The sequence below is a fragment of the Canis aureus genome, chromosome 25 (assembly GCF_053574225.1).
Source record: "Canis aureus isolate CA01 chromosome 25, VMU_Caureus_v.1.0, whole genome shotgun sequence".
NCBI classification, from domain to species: domain Eukaryota; kingdom Metazoa; phylum Chordata; class Mammalia; order Carnivora; family Canidae; genus Canis; species Canis aureus.
The window spans coordinates 33608400-33624919 of record NC_135635.1 but is presented as its reverse complement, the minus strand read 5'-3'; the positions used below and the strand labels follow the sequence as shown (position 1 = coordinate 33624919).

Genomic DNA, 16520 nt, shown 5'->3' with positions numbered 1-16520 from the left:
CTGTTCGCTAGGTTAGTTGGTTTGGTTTTTTTTTTTTTTTTTTTTTTTTGTCGTTTTTGTTGTTGTTGTTGTTGTTGTTTTATTTGAAAGGGGTGAGGTAAGAGGAAGAGTGAGGGGAGGAGCCCCTGACCTTGGACAGGGTCAGGGTGAAGCAATGTTTATATGGCCCTTCTCCTTCTTCCTCCTGGAGACGCCTCACGCCCTCTGTCCTCTCAAAGTCTTTCCTCGAATCTAAGGTAAAGCACTCCTGTGCTCCTCTCTCCAAATCTGTGAGAGGTTCAGCCCCTTGCCCCCAGGTTCGTTTAAGAAAGGAAACATAGCTTTACAAGGCCTTCAGTTGGCTTTAAAATGAAAGATACTGAGGTAAAAAAATCAAGGAGGAGGACAGGGGACCGCAGTCAAGGGCGGGGAATGAGGGGAGGGTGGTGAGTCAGGGCAGACAGGAAGGCAAAGAGCAGCCCTGGAGGGTGTGACTTGAAGAGACATGGCAGCTTCCTTCCAGAGGAGGATGAGCACCTTTCTGGTTTATGTGTCCTGTGTGCAACATGGAGATCCTGCAGTCAAGCTTCCAGGCAGACCCGGGGCTCTTTGGCTGCCACCCTGTGTCAGGGGAGGAAGGCAGAACAGCGGAGCAGACCCACAGAACACCCCCTCCCCAAGTTTCAGGACCGGCAGTGACAAATATCCATCGGCCTTCTCAAGATTCCAACTTAGTGAAGGGGGCATCGCATCTGCCAGTACCCTCATCCCTGGAGTTGTGTGTGTGTGTGTGTGTGTGTGTATAAATAAACATACATATTTATATATATATGTTTATTCTGGAATGGTACAGCCGGGAGGGAAAGAAGGTGTGGTAGGGAGGGGGAAGGGCTTCTACTGAGAATGTTCACATTGGGCTCAATGTCACATTCTCAGGGAGCCAGACCCAGTGGGGGTGGTGAGGGAGTCTCTCCTCTCCTACCCTCTCCACTTCCAAATCTCCTCGCTTCCCTCCACATCTCTTGAGCTGTACTCATGGAGCAAGCTCACTCCCCTTAACCATCTGTTCCACATTGGTGGTGATCAATTCTGGTGAGAACAAGCTCTTCCAGCTCCAGGTTAAGTAAGAAGGGATCAAAGCATTGAAAACATCCCCCTCTCTCACTTACCCTACCATTAACAACTCCCCTATTCCCCAAGCCTTGCTTAGCTCCTCCCCTGACCTTGGCCAGCTGAATGGGCAAAAAGCTCAATAAAGCTTTAGAGGATCTTTTGCTCTTGACTGTGGGCAAAAGAATGATGGCTGCTTCTATTTCCCTTTAGCCTGCCTGGAAAGTTCTTGGTCAAAACCTGCTGAACCACGGAGGAGTTACTTTTGTACCTTGCTCTTGTAGGATTGTTCATCACCTTTTTGTCTAGACCACATAATCTTCTCTGCCAAGAACTTCCATTCTCCTCATTCGGGAAGGGTGAAGGAGAGAGACAGCCAACATTCAGGTGACATATGACCATGTCTGTTTGTATATAAGCCAACACAAGTCCATTGTTTAGGGACGTTGAAAGAAACGCCATTATGAGTCAAGGTTGCCTACTCTACAGGCAGAGGCCCCTGACTGCATGCCTGTGTAGACTACACATCTGCACAAGTGTGCATGGACACACACGCACAGGCAGTCTGTCCTCTCTTGCCTCGAATGCACCATGGGACACATCTCTGGGGTGCTTTCCGTCATCCACTAATGACCCTTTGTTCCAGTTCACCACTAATGAGCCTCATGGCATCAAAACAAACTTTTTTTTTTTTTTTTGGCTTATATATAAACACACAGGGCCTCCTGCCCTCTGCACCACACACAATCCCTAAACAGACACCACCTGAGTGACAAGAATTTAGCAAAAGCCTCTTTTCGTTCACAGGCAGTACACTAAATGGTCGTGTTTGGACGCTTCTGCTTTCTCACCTAAACCTAAAGTTCCGTTTCGGAAGAGCTATCATGGGCTCATGTGGCCTCCTTTTGCTTCTCCCTGCTTCACTCCAAGTGGGTGGCTAATAGCCCTTCCATGCTGGGAGGAAGCTCACACACGCAGCCACTTCCTTCCTCCACTCTGCCCCTGGGGGCTGAGCACCCACTGCATTCTTTCCCAGGGAAGGAAGGCTGACAGGTGGGGAGGGAGGAAAGACCCAGAAAGGGAGGAGAGATGGTACTGGTCACCAGGGCTGCCCTCAGGAGGAATCAGAACTCCAGGATTCCATAAATAAACTAAAACAAGAAAGGAGCAAATGGGAACCAAGTTCACCCCCGTCACCCTCCGTGACATGCGCACCACACGCCCACAGCCCCACCCTCCCATACCCACCTTAAAACCTCTCTCTTCCCTCACTCAGACATCAGACTCAATACTAGAAAGTTTCTCATAAACATGCCCATTGCTGGAGCCATTGAAAGCCCTGGGGTTTTTGTTGTTAGGCACACAGGGGTTGGACTGGTTCCCTATACAGATGTCTTTCTGGAAACGGCCTGGCACGGCCCCGTGCAGGGCCGAGACCACCGGCTTGTTGGTGACAAGGGCGCGGAAGTCTGGCCTGGCTTTCGGCGCCCCCGCCACCGTGGGCTGCCTGAAGAAGTAGGATTTGCTGCCATGGAGCAAGCACTGGTCGTCCCCAAAAGTGGGGATGAAAGGGTTTTGCGTGACCCGGTCGGGGTAGAGCGACTTGCTGAGCATGTAGCCGCCGCCGCCGGGGTTGTTGTGGTGGCGGTGTCCGGCGGCGGCCACTGAGGACTCGTGGTTGGCAAAGGTGCTCTCGCCAGCTGGCGTCTCAAACATGTGGGCGTAGGGACTCCCGTCCAGGAACCGGCCCTTGTCTTTCAGGCTCACGCTGCGCGGGGCCAAGGCGGCTTCTTCCTTCTGCAGGTCCACGAAGGTGTCGTAGGAGTGCTGCCGGCGCAGCTTGTTCCGGGTCTTCTTCTGGGCCTTGGAGTTGGTCGGGCTCTGGGGGTACTTGGTGCTGGGCGCGTTTGACGGCACCGCCACAGGGGCAGCCGGCTGGTCCAGCTCCTGCAGGGAGTTGTCCTCGCTGATGTCGTACAGGTTCCCTGCCTTCTTGCAGGCCTCGCACCGGATGCACGCCTGCCGGCCCGAGTTCTGCCCGGTCACCGCCGTCGAGTAGTTGTGCAGCTTTGAGGGGCAGCTGCGGCAAAAGTTGCCCCCGGAGCGGTCCTCCCAATCCACGTTGCTCAGGTTCTTCTCCCAAGGGGCCGGGACCCCGCCGACCACGCCGTGCTTGTCGCCCGCCCCGTGTTTGAGGTGAGACCTGTTGGTACAGGGCCCTCCTCCGCTCACCGAGTCGCGCTTAAAGTCATCGCTCTGCTCCTTGTAGATGTCCGTCAGGTCCACGTGCTCCCAGTGCGGGGAGTTCTCCTTGGTGCGGAACTGGTCCAGGTAGAAGTCCCGGAGCCCCTCCTTGTCCCTGAAGTAGCGCTTGTGGTCAGGGGAGCGGGGCGGCCGGCGGCGGTAGGCCAGCTCGATCTCGTCGAACTCCCGCCGGGACTTGGCCGAGGCCGGCCGCTTCTTCAGGCTGTCCTTGTATTGCTGCTTGCGCCTCTTGGCGGCGTTGCCCTCTATGTTTCCGTAGGTGACCGTGTGCGTGGAGATGTCAGACACGTCCGAGCGGATCAAGTCATCGTGGCCACTGTAGCGGTCGCTCTTGAAGGAGAATTTGCCGTACAGGTCACTGAGCTGGCTGTGTTTGGAGGAGGGGAGGCCGAGGTCCAGGGGCTTCTTGCTGATGGACCTCGGCTGGGTGGTGAAAGGCGGGTTGTCACAGTCGTAGAGCCCGTCGATGGAGCTGGCGCTGCCGATGCTGTGGGGCCGGTGGTGGTGGTGATAGTGATCTTGGTACACGTTGCTGTCCTTCAGCTGCAGGTTACCAAAAGTCCTCTCCACCTCACTGATGTAGTCGCTGAAGAGGTTCTCCTCGCACGGCGGGTTGTTGTAGGATTTGCAGTCGGAATGCGTGAAGCTGCGGCGGTGCTCGGAGATGTCATAGACGGACGACTCACGTCGGATGAAGTCCAGGGCACTCTGGGGGGAGCCGTTCACACCAGACAGGTTGGCCATGTTCTTGGCCGTGCGGAGCAGGCGCAGGATGTTGGAGTGTGTGTTGTTCATGGTCGCGGTGGGGGAATTCATCACGGACTGGCGCTCCTCGATAGCCACTCCATGGATGCAACTGTAGATACCCTGCAGCAGGAAGAGGACGAGATGGGTCAGGTCCCCAGTGAGGCTGGAAGTGACCACAGAGAATGCCTGCCCCTCCACCACTACCAACTATCTAACTGGTTAAGAAAAGTCAAGGAAAACATGAAAAAGTCTTAGTATATTCATAGGACGATGTGGCTGGAAGCTTGCCTGATTGATCACCTTGAATTTAGCAAGTTTTCATATCACGAGCTAAGCTCAGTGGCTTGGCTCTCCTCGAGGGGACACGGCACTCCCAGTGACTTTGACTAAACAGACTAGAATTTTAAGACGTGACATTCTACACCTCCATTCCACCATTGACTTGCACTGATTTTCCTTCCTCTGCCTGGGTTTCCAGATCTTAAAAATGAGGTTGTGATATCAACTGATGGCAAGACTTATCGTCAGCTGCCAGGAGCCATGCTCCATGGATGTTGGGGCCTTCTGCCCTGGCTGGCCCCCGCTGCCTGGCAGTACAGCACAGGGGAGCTCGGAGCGCACCACAGCCGTTCTTCCAGCTCTGACAAATTTTGAGTGGCTCTGAGGATTCTGGGCACCAAATAGCAGCTGAGCAGTTCTCTCTCTCTCTCTCTCTCTCTCTCTCTCTCGCTAAGTTTTTATTTATTTATTCATGAGAGACACACAGAGAGAAGCAGAGACAAGGCAGAGGAAGAAGCAGGCTCCCTGCAGGGAACCCGATGCAGGACTCAATCCCAGGACCCCAGGATCATGACCTGAGTGAGCCAAAGGCAGACGCTCAACCACTGAGCCACCCAGGTGACCCAGTTCTCTTCTTGAGCCAAGTGTGAACCAAATTCACAGAGAGAGTCAGGGAGCCCTGGGGTCAAAGAAGAATTTTTCTCCTGCTGTGCCCTGCACCGTGGGAGGGTGGAATTGGGACAGATAGCAAGTACTAAATAGAAATAAATAATTCCCCTGTTGAGCCTCTCATTTATTCTCTTTAGCTCCTGGTTTCCTTCTTATACTTTCTCACTCACTTAATCTTATCATGCATAATTAATATCGTGACAAATTAGTATTGATTGAGAACTCCCTGGATACAACTCCTTGTACCAGGCCTTAAAGAACACCATCCAAGGAGAGGTAATGAGTCGGGGTCAAGTCCCAAGTCAAGACAACCTGCTAATGTCTTGCTCCCTGCCTTGAAAAGTGGACACGTTTGGAACTTTTCTCCCCGGACAGGGAACTAGGTGAAGGGGAGGTCATTTGAATGGGGTCTTTGAAACAAAGGGGATTGATTTGGGTAGGGAAGTTGCCCCAACAGATGGGGAAGAGAACGGAGAAGATTAGAATGGAGAACTGCTGCTAAGTGAGAACGAAGAGAGGTTTAGATGAGGTGAGCCTCACTGTCCCAGAGTGCAGTATCGAGACTCGAGATCTTCAAGGTAAAGTTACCCTCCTTGCTTTCTAACACTGCTTGATTGTGGCCAAGGGAAAGTGCCGAGTGTTCTTCCTCTGCAGAGGCCTTGATTATACCGCAGGCCTATGAATGGCATTTCTATTACAGGCCACCAGCTCCCACTGCTTCTGCCATTACCCTATCTGGGAACTTAGAAAGGACCACGCAGTGGAACAATGTGGCTCAGGGACCCCACATTCCTTCCTCCTGCTTACAGGTTACTGAATGGCTTGAATCAGCTCACAGCTAGAGAGGAAACTGTTTTCTATCACTAAAATACTATAGGAAAATGATGAAAAGACAGAACGACTTAATGAGAAATCCATTTTCTTACATAACTCCATTAGAGCCAGAGTTAGTTATATCTGAAATCTGGACCTCTATTCTAAAAGGACATCTGAGGTCTCCTCTCATGAATGAATCCCATAATCTTATTGACAAAATTAAAAGAAGCCTGCTTCCCCCGCCCTTCCCTGTGATCCTCTATTCATATTTAAAACTGAGTCCCAAATCCTCACTTTGGACCAGAAAAGTGGAAGAGATCTAAATAAAGAACAACTTAAGAGTAGTGCTTTTGTTCCAGTTAAGGAAGTTTCTAGAATATAAATGTATTGTGGGTCAGTACTTACTTCTGAAGGTTCTATAAAGCTCTTTAACTTCCCATTGCTCACACATGGTTAAAACAGAGTGGAAGAGTGGAACTACCAGTGATATATCTTTGTATGTCAGAGTAAGAGAGATACATTACATTTCACTATTTGAATAGAAACGTGATTTTTAAAAAAAAGATTAAATGATTAATACGGTCCAAACAGAATTAACTAATGGTGATGGAAGGCATTTGGTAGAAGGCCAAATTTTTCATTTTGATAGATCTACTAGTTCTTATTGAGAACCAAATGCCCAAATCCCATACACAAAGCTGTTTCTTGAAGGAAAAACTGTATCACCCATTTTTTTGAGCTACCTGAAATTATATCGCCCGACCCCTTAGGGGAAACGTATAGGATTTAGTGTCTCGCTTTAGCCTAGCTAAAAGCCCCTACGAGGCTGGGGTCAGTGCTCTTCTGGGTCTCTCTGTTTTGCAGAGTGCTAGACTAAGCTGTCCTTCACAAGCTCCCGGCACCTCAGTCAAACCACTTACTCTGCTGATGGAGAAGACCATGCCAGGCTTGCCGGAACAGACACCCATAAAGCAGTGCCGGAACTGCCAATAGAAAAGGTGTTCACAGATGAAGGTGATGAGACTGAGAGCCATGGCTGCCCCCAACATGTAGAAGACTCCTGCCATGTTGTCAATGTCCAGCTGGCTGCTCATGACCTCATTCTTTTCATTGTGGCAAATGCCAGTGAGCCAAAGAGCTTCTAGCTCCTCCATCTCCCCTGGAGACATGGCAGAAAGGGGAACAGATAAAGAAAAGACAGAAGGGGAACAGGTGGGGTATTAGGGAAGAGAGAGAAAAACATGAGAGAAAAGAGAAAAAAAAGAGAGAGACAGAAAGAAAATTAATAAAGTTCATAGTAATTTTATTAATACCACTATATATTAACTCATCAATGTATTCAACCAGCATTCAGTTGACAGCTTAATGTGGGTACTGCAGTGACACAAGGATATGAGGCATTATCTCTGCTCTCCATTATCTATCCAGTGCAAATGGATATATAAATAATCAATAGGACTAGCAATATGCAGGTAACTGGAGTTCAAATTCAGGAGAGTAATTTTGTGAGTGGGTGGCCAGTGGGTTTTCATGAGGAAGGTAGGACTGGTAGGTGAGCATGGCAAACAGGTGAATTTTAATTTCTCCTGCATGAAAAGGCACTGCAGGCAGCAGAAATGGCATGATCAATGGGAGGAAGGTGGGCCAACACAAGGCTTGTTTGGGAAAGACATGCAGAACAGCTCCAAAAGAGTGAAAGGAGGCAAAGGAAGCTGAACAAAAAAAGTTGCAGCAATATTGCTGAGGGCTTGAGAACCAGACAAAGTAAGCTTTGTATTTTCTTCGGTAAATAGTAAGAAATGACATTAATCAAACTGAGATTCAGAAAATTGCTCTCACAAATATGCAAATCAGGTTGGGCTGCGCAAGGAGGGATAGAGAGATTCGCAGAGAGATGGATTGATTCTCCACTGACCCTCATACTTACTGATTGATCTCTTGTTGCAGAGGGAAATAGAAATATTAAGAGTAAAGGGGAGCGAGCTTGAATCAAAGGAGACCACCAAATTCAGACCTGCCTCCTTGTAACACCGCTTAGAGAAGCTTTGATTAATTCGATTCATGTCAGGGTCAATAATCTTTATTCACTTCATTGGATACTAGGAATTAGAAAGGCAGAAACCTTAGACAAAGGAAAATGAAGGAATCTATGTGCCCTAGAATGCATCTAATTTGAGGCAAAAAAAAAAAAAATCTGAAGATCTCATGAAAAAAACTGCCTGCTCTAATGATTCCAGTTTGGTTAAGAAGTTGAACTTTGTGTAAACTGACTAGAGTTTTGGGAAGCCTCTGCCAATCGTCTCCTCTGCTGTCCTTCCTCATAGAAGAGGCTCTGTTATTGCCTTTGAGTGATAGCAACATGAGAATTACAGAAGCCCTCATACCCACACAGCTTGTTAGCATTCCAGCTAGAACCCCCTAGTCTTTCCAACGGTAACCAAAGAACTTTTTACTCATTTCTTTGATCAAACTATGACTTTCCTAACTAATAGAACAGCTGACCTCACCTAGAGTCTGAAAATCCAGCTGTGTTCTGATGCCTCTTATCTCATCCCTATCAGAAAAGGTTCTGTAGACATGATTTAGAGAACGGCCTGGCTGATGGCCTGTGGGGCCACGCAGAGTCAGGCTGCTCATCCATAACTGGATTAGCTTCTGTGAGGCTAACAGGAAGGGTAGGTACTTTAGACAACAAGTGAAGAGGGATGCAGAAGACACAGTATAATGAAATTGGAGATGAGATTTTTTTTTTCTCAAGCAAACTGGCTGCTCGGTCTCCTGCCAGAATGACACTGGGGAGTGCCTTATGAGTGTCTGCCTCAGGGGATCCTGTGCCTGATTCCTACCTCATCCAGCTGAAAGAGGAAAATGGGAGGGAGAGAAGAATGAATAGATGGCCACAAGTATATGCCCTTTGTCTGGACATAGAAAAAAAGCTGAGACCTTTTGGAAGTCCTATCCACTGCTCTGGCCACACGCAAAAAGATTGCTTGGAACATCTAATTCTAGCTTCTCATACTTTATCCTTGAAGCTTTGATCATAACCTGCAATCCTGAGACATACCTCCTTGATCAACTACTTTAATCCTCTCTCCCAAATTGCACCCAGTTATGGCTTGAATTGTGTTTCCCCCCAACACCCCCTTCCCCTGCCAAATTCCTCTGTTGGAAGTCCTAATCCCCAGTACCTTGAAATGTGACTTTATTTGGAAATGAGGTCACTGCAGATGGAATTAGTTAAGATGAGGTCATCCTAGAGTAGGGTGGGCACTCTAACCCAATGTAACTGGCATCCTTAAAAATGGGGAAATCAGACAAACACATATATAGAGAGAATACAGGCACAGAGGGAAAATGCCATGTGAACATAAAGGCAGACATGGGGTGATGTGTCAACAAGTGAAAGAATGCTAAAGAGTTGTCAGCAAGCCCACCATGGGCTAGGGGAAGAGGCATGGAACAGACTATCCCTCGAGGTCCTCAGAAGGAACCAATGCTGACACTTTGATCTTGGACTTCTGGCCTCTAGAACGGTGAGACAAATTTTTATCATCTTAGTCACTCAGCTGTGGCACTTTATTATGGCAGTCCTAGGACACAAATACCTATACCCCAAGTTTCACAGGATACTGCGAAATACTGTTCTGGAAATGCAGGGCTTACAGGAGTGGAGAAGAAAGGCTGGTGTTTTGCACTGACCATCAGAAGAGCCCAAACAAGCACTTTCCCCTTCTGTGACTCACCATCTCCGAATAGCTGGAGGATAGCAAGGTCCACCTGGCGCTTCCACCCAGAATCTTTTTGGATGGCAATGCCATAACCAGTGGAAGCAAAGACTTTCCCACTGCCAATGGTCACCAGCTTGCAGCCTTCATCTCTGCCCGCCATGTAGTTCAGCACTGCTGCATCATAGATGAAGGCATCCAGTTTCCTGTGCAAAAAAAGAAGCAAACAAACAATCCAGTGGAGGAATTTTAGTACAAAACTACCTATGGGGGCCATTAATATGAAGCAGTAGGGTTCCAGCAAACTATGGGGAAAACTGGTTCAAAGTAAGGCTTGAGTTGGAACTCAGCCAGAATCTAAAGCCTAAATCCTAGGCTGTTCTTTATGTGATTTAAGGTTGAAAGGAGGAGTTCTTTCCCTCCCACCGGGAATGATGAGAATGTAAGTCGGGCCCGAAGCCAACTCATAAGCTGTGTCTGAAAGGAGAAGGAGTAAAAAGGAATCAATAAAAATAATAACAGAAATAATGAAAAGTAACCATCACAATGATAACAACAAATAGCATGGGTTAGATTTATATAACATTTTTCATTTCTCAGTTAATTACAGTCCAGAGTGGGGCTAGGTGTAGGTGTATGTGTTTCAATAGATGTGCGTTGCTATTTTTGTGGTCAGAAAGGTTTCAATATTCTGTTTTGCAGCACAAGGAAAGAAATGAGTAGTTGGGTGGTAGCAGCACAGGCTTGTGTTAACAGCAAATGTGCATAACTACAGGAGAACCCAACATGTAGAAGAATTCAGATCTCTCAAGTTCCTAAACATGTAAGAATCTCATTTTATATTTTGTGCTTTCTAAGGAATGAATATATAGGGAAGGGAGTAGGTCTAGGTAAGGGCAGGAAGGCATAGACCAATATTTCAAACCGACATTTAAACACATCAAAAGTAGAGAAAGAAATTCAGATATAGCCATATAGGTAGGTAATACAGAGAAGTCTGCAAGAAAGAAAAGCATGCATCATACCCTTCACTTTTGCAAAGGAAATTAGTTTTAGCCCTCTTTAAGAAAAAAAAAAAAAGCTCTTTCTGGTATGGTAAGATACAGAACATTTTCCAAAAGGCCCATGAGTACCCTACAGAAAAGTGGCACAGCAAAAACCCCAAAGCTCTGATATGATCAACAACTGTGGTTGTACCAGGGGCCAGACTACCTACCAAGGGAATCCTATACCCAAATCCCATCTCCTGAAATCTGCTGTGACTTTATTGTGATAAGAGACAGTCTACAGTATTTAAGTAAACATGCATCTGGGTGGCTCTTCCAGAACTGGAGCCACTGGAAGGTCCAAGTGCTGCTAGTTGTCATACAACACAGAAAATCAGCTATAAGACTCCTTCACCCCAAAGTCCCAACATCTATCATGCTCAATTGTCTGTCTTATTCCACAGCTGTGGCTTCTAAAAGCCAAATGAATAAAGGGACCAATGTGGCTGGGATTATGCAAGCCAACGTATTTGCAGTTCGTGAGCTCCTTTTAAAAACAAATATTTTATAGAGTATAAAGCTGGATCAAAGGACACCAATAAAAGCTGGAATTGGAGATCAGTCAACACATTCTCGCTGTTTGCTGTCTAAAAATCTTCACTCTTTTCTTCTTTCATTTCTCCCTTGTCCAAAAGACACAGAATCATCATTTTCATCTTCTGGTCAACCAGTCTTCATTTCATGCATAATACATGAACCTTAGCCTTGACTCTTCCCTTCAACTTTTATGGCTATTTCATTCTTGTTTCATGGTTACATTAATGCAAGTAGAATATAATTTGTAAAAAAAAAATACATAGAAGTATATAATATCATAGGAATCTTTGTGCACTGGCCTGGATTATATTATCAAATTTAACTTGGAAATCCATAGAAAGCAAATGCAGTCTTCTTTGCTTTAACTTTGTCTGGCACCCAAGCATGATATATCTGATTCAGTGCACAGTTAATAAATGTGAGAAACATATCAAAGATTCTGAGCTTGGAAGCAGTTCTTACCCTGTTTTCAGGGAGAGCAATGCATCATCTACACCCCTCTGGTTGAACTTTCCCATGTAGGCATGCATTTCTGCGTAGTTATTGCGAATATTCCTCTCTGTGCTGCCATTGGGCACAGTCCCAAAGCGAAAAGGGGGTGAGAAGTCATTAGGTCTCTGGAACTGGAGAGAGAGAAAGAGAGTGAGAGAGAGCGAGAGAGCGAGAGCGAGAGAGAGAGAGAGAAAGAGAGAGAGAGAAAGAAAAAGAAAGAGAAAGAAAGAAAATGCTTCAGAAAATGTGAAGAGATATTAAGTTAGCAATTGTGGATTTTTAATGGAAGGGACCCAACTATAATTCACCAAATACATTAGCCCTCACTCAGGAACAGCAGTTGCTAACTGAAAGAAGACTTCAACTGAATTTAATACATATTGTTGAGAGCTTTCTATTTTCCCAATCCTGGATTTAATCTATAACTTTTGCGTGTTCCATTTATGCATACTACACAATACCAGTGATGATGGGAGTGTGCTGTTAGCTTAACTGCAGTGGCTTAGTCACCTTTATACCCGAAAATTGTGTAAAATATGTTTCCAGGTCTCTTAATTAAAGGGACTAAATACATTGTCATTGCACCATCTGAGGCTACAGGACTTTAGTGGGATGAGCTACAATGTACTCCTGAAAATAATTTGATGGGTATCAAATATGTTTTGCTAAGAAATCTTTTCTTGACCTTCCTTGATGCATTAAAAGCCCGTATTTATTCTACATGAGTTGTAGAATAAATTGTAAAACTAAATACGTTTTAATTATGTTCCTTTCCTTGCTTAAGAACTGAGAGTGGATCTCCAGTGCTCAGCATAACAAAGTGAAATTTCTTGGATTTTTTAACCTATGACATCAGCTTTATTTCTGGTATTGCCCTGCAATGAATAAGTCTCTACATTGCTTCCTGAACAAATAATTTATTCATTTGTATCTTCATGGCCACATATAGTCTGTCCCCTTAGCATGAACTCACTTTTCTCTTGAGGTCAGTTCATGTCCTTCATCTCAAAATGTAACTCGAAGCAATTTCTTCAGGACACCTTCTGTGAGTTCTTTCCTCCATCAAGTCTACCCAAAAATACTTGATTTTCTTAGTTTCTATCATACTACAATGCAATTACACACTAAATGAGCTGGCTAAGTTCTGAGAGCTAGTCTCTGATATAGTCATTAAGACTTTAAGCTCTAGATTGAGAAAGATATAGGTTGAAGATCAGCTCAGCCACTTACTACTGTGTGATCTTGGGCAAGTAACATGAACTCTCTGTGCATCATTTCCTCATTAGTAAAGGGAGACAATAATGTCTATTTTTTAAGACAGTTGTGTGGATTAAAGGATATAATGTATAAGAAGTGTCTGGCATAGCACCTTGCACACAGTAAGTCCTCAATAAAGATTCTTTATACTATTTTTAACTCATGTCTATATTCTGCATTCCCCAGTAAACGTCATACTTTCCAATCTTCCCATTCTGTTAGTACAGCAGTAATCAGATATAAATGACCAGAGTAGCTCTTCTCTGCCTTAGCATAGGAAAGATAATATATATTTTTAAAGTACTTTTTGTTTCAATACTAAACCATTTACTTTGGAGATATATTAGAAAATCTAACTGGCCAACTCAGGAGTACTTGGAACCTCTGGACTTGTGTAGATTTAGAGACATTCTCCTTTCCCTTTGCCCTGACCTGAAAAGCTCAAGAGCTTCTCAGAATATTGGGATTTCACAAGCCACAAAATATCATAGCACCAAGAGCCATAAATGCTATCTTTGGTGCTCAGAGTTGGCCATAGTTATAAGCAGAGTCATACCGTGGTGTTAGGCAATCTGCGATGCATCAAAAGACCACTACTTCCTGTTTCAAAAGGCTCCCAGCCTGACTTACCACAGTGCTTTTTGCCATTAAGAGTTTTTGTTTAATTGGTTTTGAAAGGGTTGTGATTTTTAAGTGAATAAAAAAGTCAAAGAATTTTAGAGTTGTATAAGCCACTCAAGGTTAAGTAGTCCAAGCCTCTCATTTCACAGATGAAGACCGAGGCAAAGAGGACAAGTAATTTGCTCAATGTCACACAGTGGTAGTAATGGCTAACATTATCTGGAATCAATTGGCTTAATTAATAGCACTCCTCACTGTCCCTAGCAGATTGTATGGTTAAGTAAACAGGGATAAGCTTTATTGGAAGAGACAGAATGCTATGCATACCACTGTCAATTATAACACTTCACTTGTTTGAAAAAAAAGGTATCCCCCAAATCAAAAGCAGAGTGGGGTACTCTTGTAGGTAGCAATACAAACAAATGAACTCCCTTTAATCGGTAATTCCCCACTTTGCTAGGATAATGACAGCTGATGCTTACAATGACCAAAATATTCTAGGGCCCAAAGTATTTTTCTGAAACATCAGTGAAAGTTGAAATCATGTCCAGTTCAGTTCCAGTATAAATTATTATATATCTAGTTTTTTTTTTTTAATTGGTAATCCACATAAAGCACACACAATAATTTTGGTCAACCAAATGAAATCTGATGCCCTGAGTGCCTCACTTCCTGATGAAGCTAGATTATGGAAAGTTTCTGTACTACTCTTTCATAATTTTAAATTTTAAATTATCTTCAGATTTTCAATGCTGTTTTATAACTATGTCCTTGAATAAATAAAAACTAAAGAAATGATAAAGGACCTAAAATAGCCAAGATGACTTTGCAAAAAAGAAAAAAGTTGAAGTACTTACAAGATCTGACTGTAAGACTTGTCATAAAGTGATAGTGATGGTGACAGTGTGATATTAGCATAGAGAGAATAAGTGATCATCAGAAGAGAGTGCCCATCCATAGACCAACACACATATAGTGCAAAGGCAGATAAAGTGGAGATAGGCGTGTCTTCAACAAATGGTAGTGGAACAATTAGATGTCCAAATACAAAAAAAAAGGGGCGGGGGACTTCATTTCACACCTTGTGAGATATAGGGAAATTAACACAAAGTGAATCGTACACCTAAATATGAAGTATAATATTTCTAGGAGAAAATACAGGAAAAAGTCTTTGTAACCCTGAGTTAAGATTTCTACATATGACACCAAAAGCACAGTCCACCAAAAATTAGATTTCATCACAATGAAGAACTCTTTGAAAGACACAGTTAAGAGCACGAAGAGATAAGTCACCAATGTAGAGAAAATATTTAAAAATAGATTAAAGCTATTATAAATCTAAAGGAAATAAATGATAACAGAGCAAGGCTCTTAGTGAAGCAGCCTCCATAAGGAAACAATCAAAGAAATCAGCCAGCACTGAAAGAATGGGAAAGCGCATAGTCCTTGGAAAGCAGTAGTCTTGGAGGCAGATGATTTGCAACTGGCTTCTAGTTCTTTCTCTGACCAACTGCGTGAACACGGGCAAGTGACTTAAATTCACAGAGTCCCATTTCTCTGGAAGTATTATTTTTAATTAATAATAAGATAATGCATAGGAAACCACGCAACACAATTATCTGGCACATGGTGGATTCTAAAAATTATTAACGGCTTCTATGAGGATGAAACTTTAATATCTAAAATTGTCTCATGTTAGCCAATGTTTCCTAAGATGGAAAACTCTTGTCCTCTAATTTGTTCCTTAAATTAGGCCAGTTCTGGGGACCAAGAATGTGAGTGCACTGCCCCAGAATTAGCCAAAGCAGAAGCAGAAGTGAGCTTGGATTTTCCTTTGAAAATTCTTGTCCCAGCTTGTGAGGTTTAAATAAAACTCAGGTTGTTTTTTTTTTTTTTTTTAAACTGTCATTGGACCTTGAACTTGACTAAAATTCATGGCCACAGAGAACTACATGTTCAATGAGGCCTATGGGGAAGAAGGAAAGAATAATCTTCCAAATACCTTGACACTTCCACTATAATAAAACTTACCCCAGGCTGTGAGGCATTATATGGCACTTGTTTAACCTGAATGGTAATCAATGCTCTCTGGGGTTTTGGAAAGGAGTAACATTTTGTACTGTCAAGAACCAGGAGTCTTAAAATCCACAGAACAGGGAGGACCCCAAGAAACAAAAAAAATTAAAAACCTCAATATACTAAGGAGACCAACATTAGATTAAAAAGCTCTGTCTGATTTTACAGTAGAGAATTTTATACAGTATTCCTTATTGGCCACCTTTGGCCATTACAGGGCTTCCTTGAACTTGGTAATCTTTTTCCAGGGTTGTTGAGATTGGGATTATTCAAACAGATTTAGATGGAGAAATAAAAACGTAGTAAGAAAGGAACCTTAAGGGTCGGCCCCACTTCATAGGTGAGGAACTGAAGCCTTTAAGAGACCAAGTAAGTTGTTCGAGGTCATGTGGTGAAGGAGGAGGATAAGCTGAGGCTTCCTCTGGGAACTGAGCCTTCCCACTGCCCGCTCACATGCTGGCTGACTAGTCCTATTCCTGCTCATTGGGAGTGAAGCCCCACACTGTAAATGGGGCCACATGTGAGGGTATCCTTCCCTTTCTGGCACATCAACTGCTGACTCACGTTCACCCTCTGCAATCAACACATGGCTTCCAGCAATTATTGTAAGCACACACTTGCACTAGGGCAAAACAATGCTGAATGTTAAGAGAACTGTAATTTCACTTGACCCCCCTGGACAGTGGAAGGCAAACAGAATTCAGCCCTCTTAGCTGTTCAGACCATCATTCAGCCCTCATCCTAATAACCTCAAAGTGAAATAGTCCTGGCAGCCAACCCAGGAGAAAGGTGCTAGAAGGACAGGAGTAAATGTCCCTGCCCTACCCAAAGATGATGGGACTGGAGGGTCCTGGGGCCTCTCATACAGCTTGTTGCAAAGAGGAGGGGTAAGGGTAAGTGG

The 16520-nt window shown here is 44.6% G+C and overlaps 1 protein-coding gene across 12 annotated transcripts in view; it reads right to left on the bottom strand.

Moving 5' to 3' along the window:
• Window positions 1–16520, bottom strand: part of GRIN2B (glutamate ionotropic receptor NMDA type subunit 2B) — a 543572-nt gene that overhangs the window by 52468 nt on the left and 474584 nt on the right. For all 12 annotated transcript variants that reach the window (XR_013364272.1, XR_013364270.1, XR_013364277.1 and 9 more), the window contains 4 exons: window positions 11636–11796; window positions 9609–9796; window positions 6786–7024; window positions 2338–4221 (listed from right to left, as the gene is read on the bottom strand). Coding sequence is in view for 1 of the 12 variants with exons in the window: in XM_077870998.1 (XP_077727124.1) it covers window positions 2362–4221; window positions 6786–7024; window positions 9609–9796; window positions 11636–11796 (2448 nt within the window). In the remaining 11 variants the exon portion in view is untranslated. The remainder of the gene's footprint in view (window positions 1–2337; window positions 4222–6785; window positions 7025–9608; window positions 9797–11635; window positions 11797–16520) is intronic.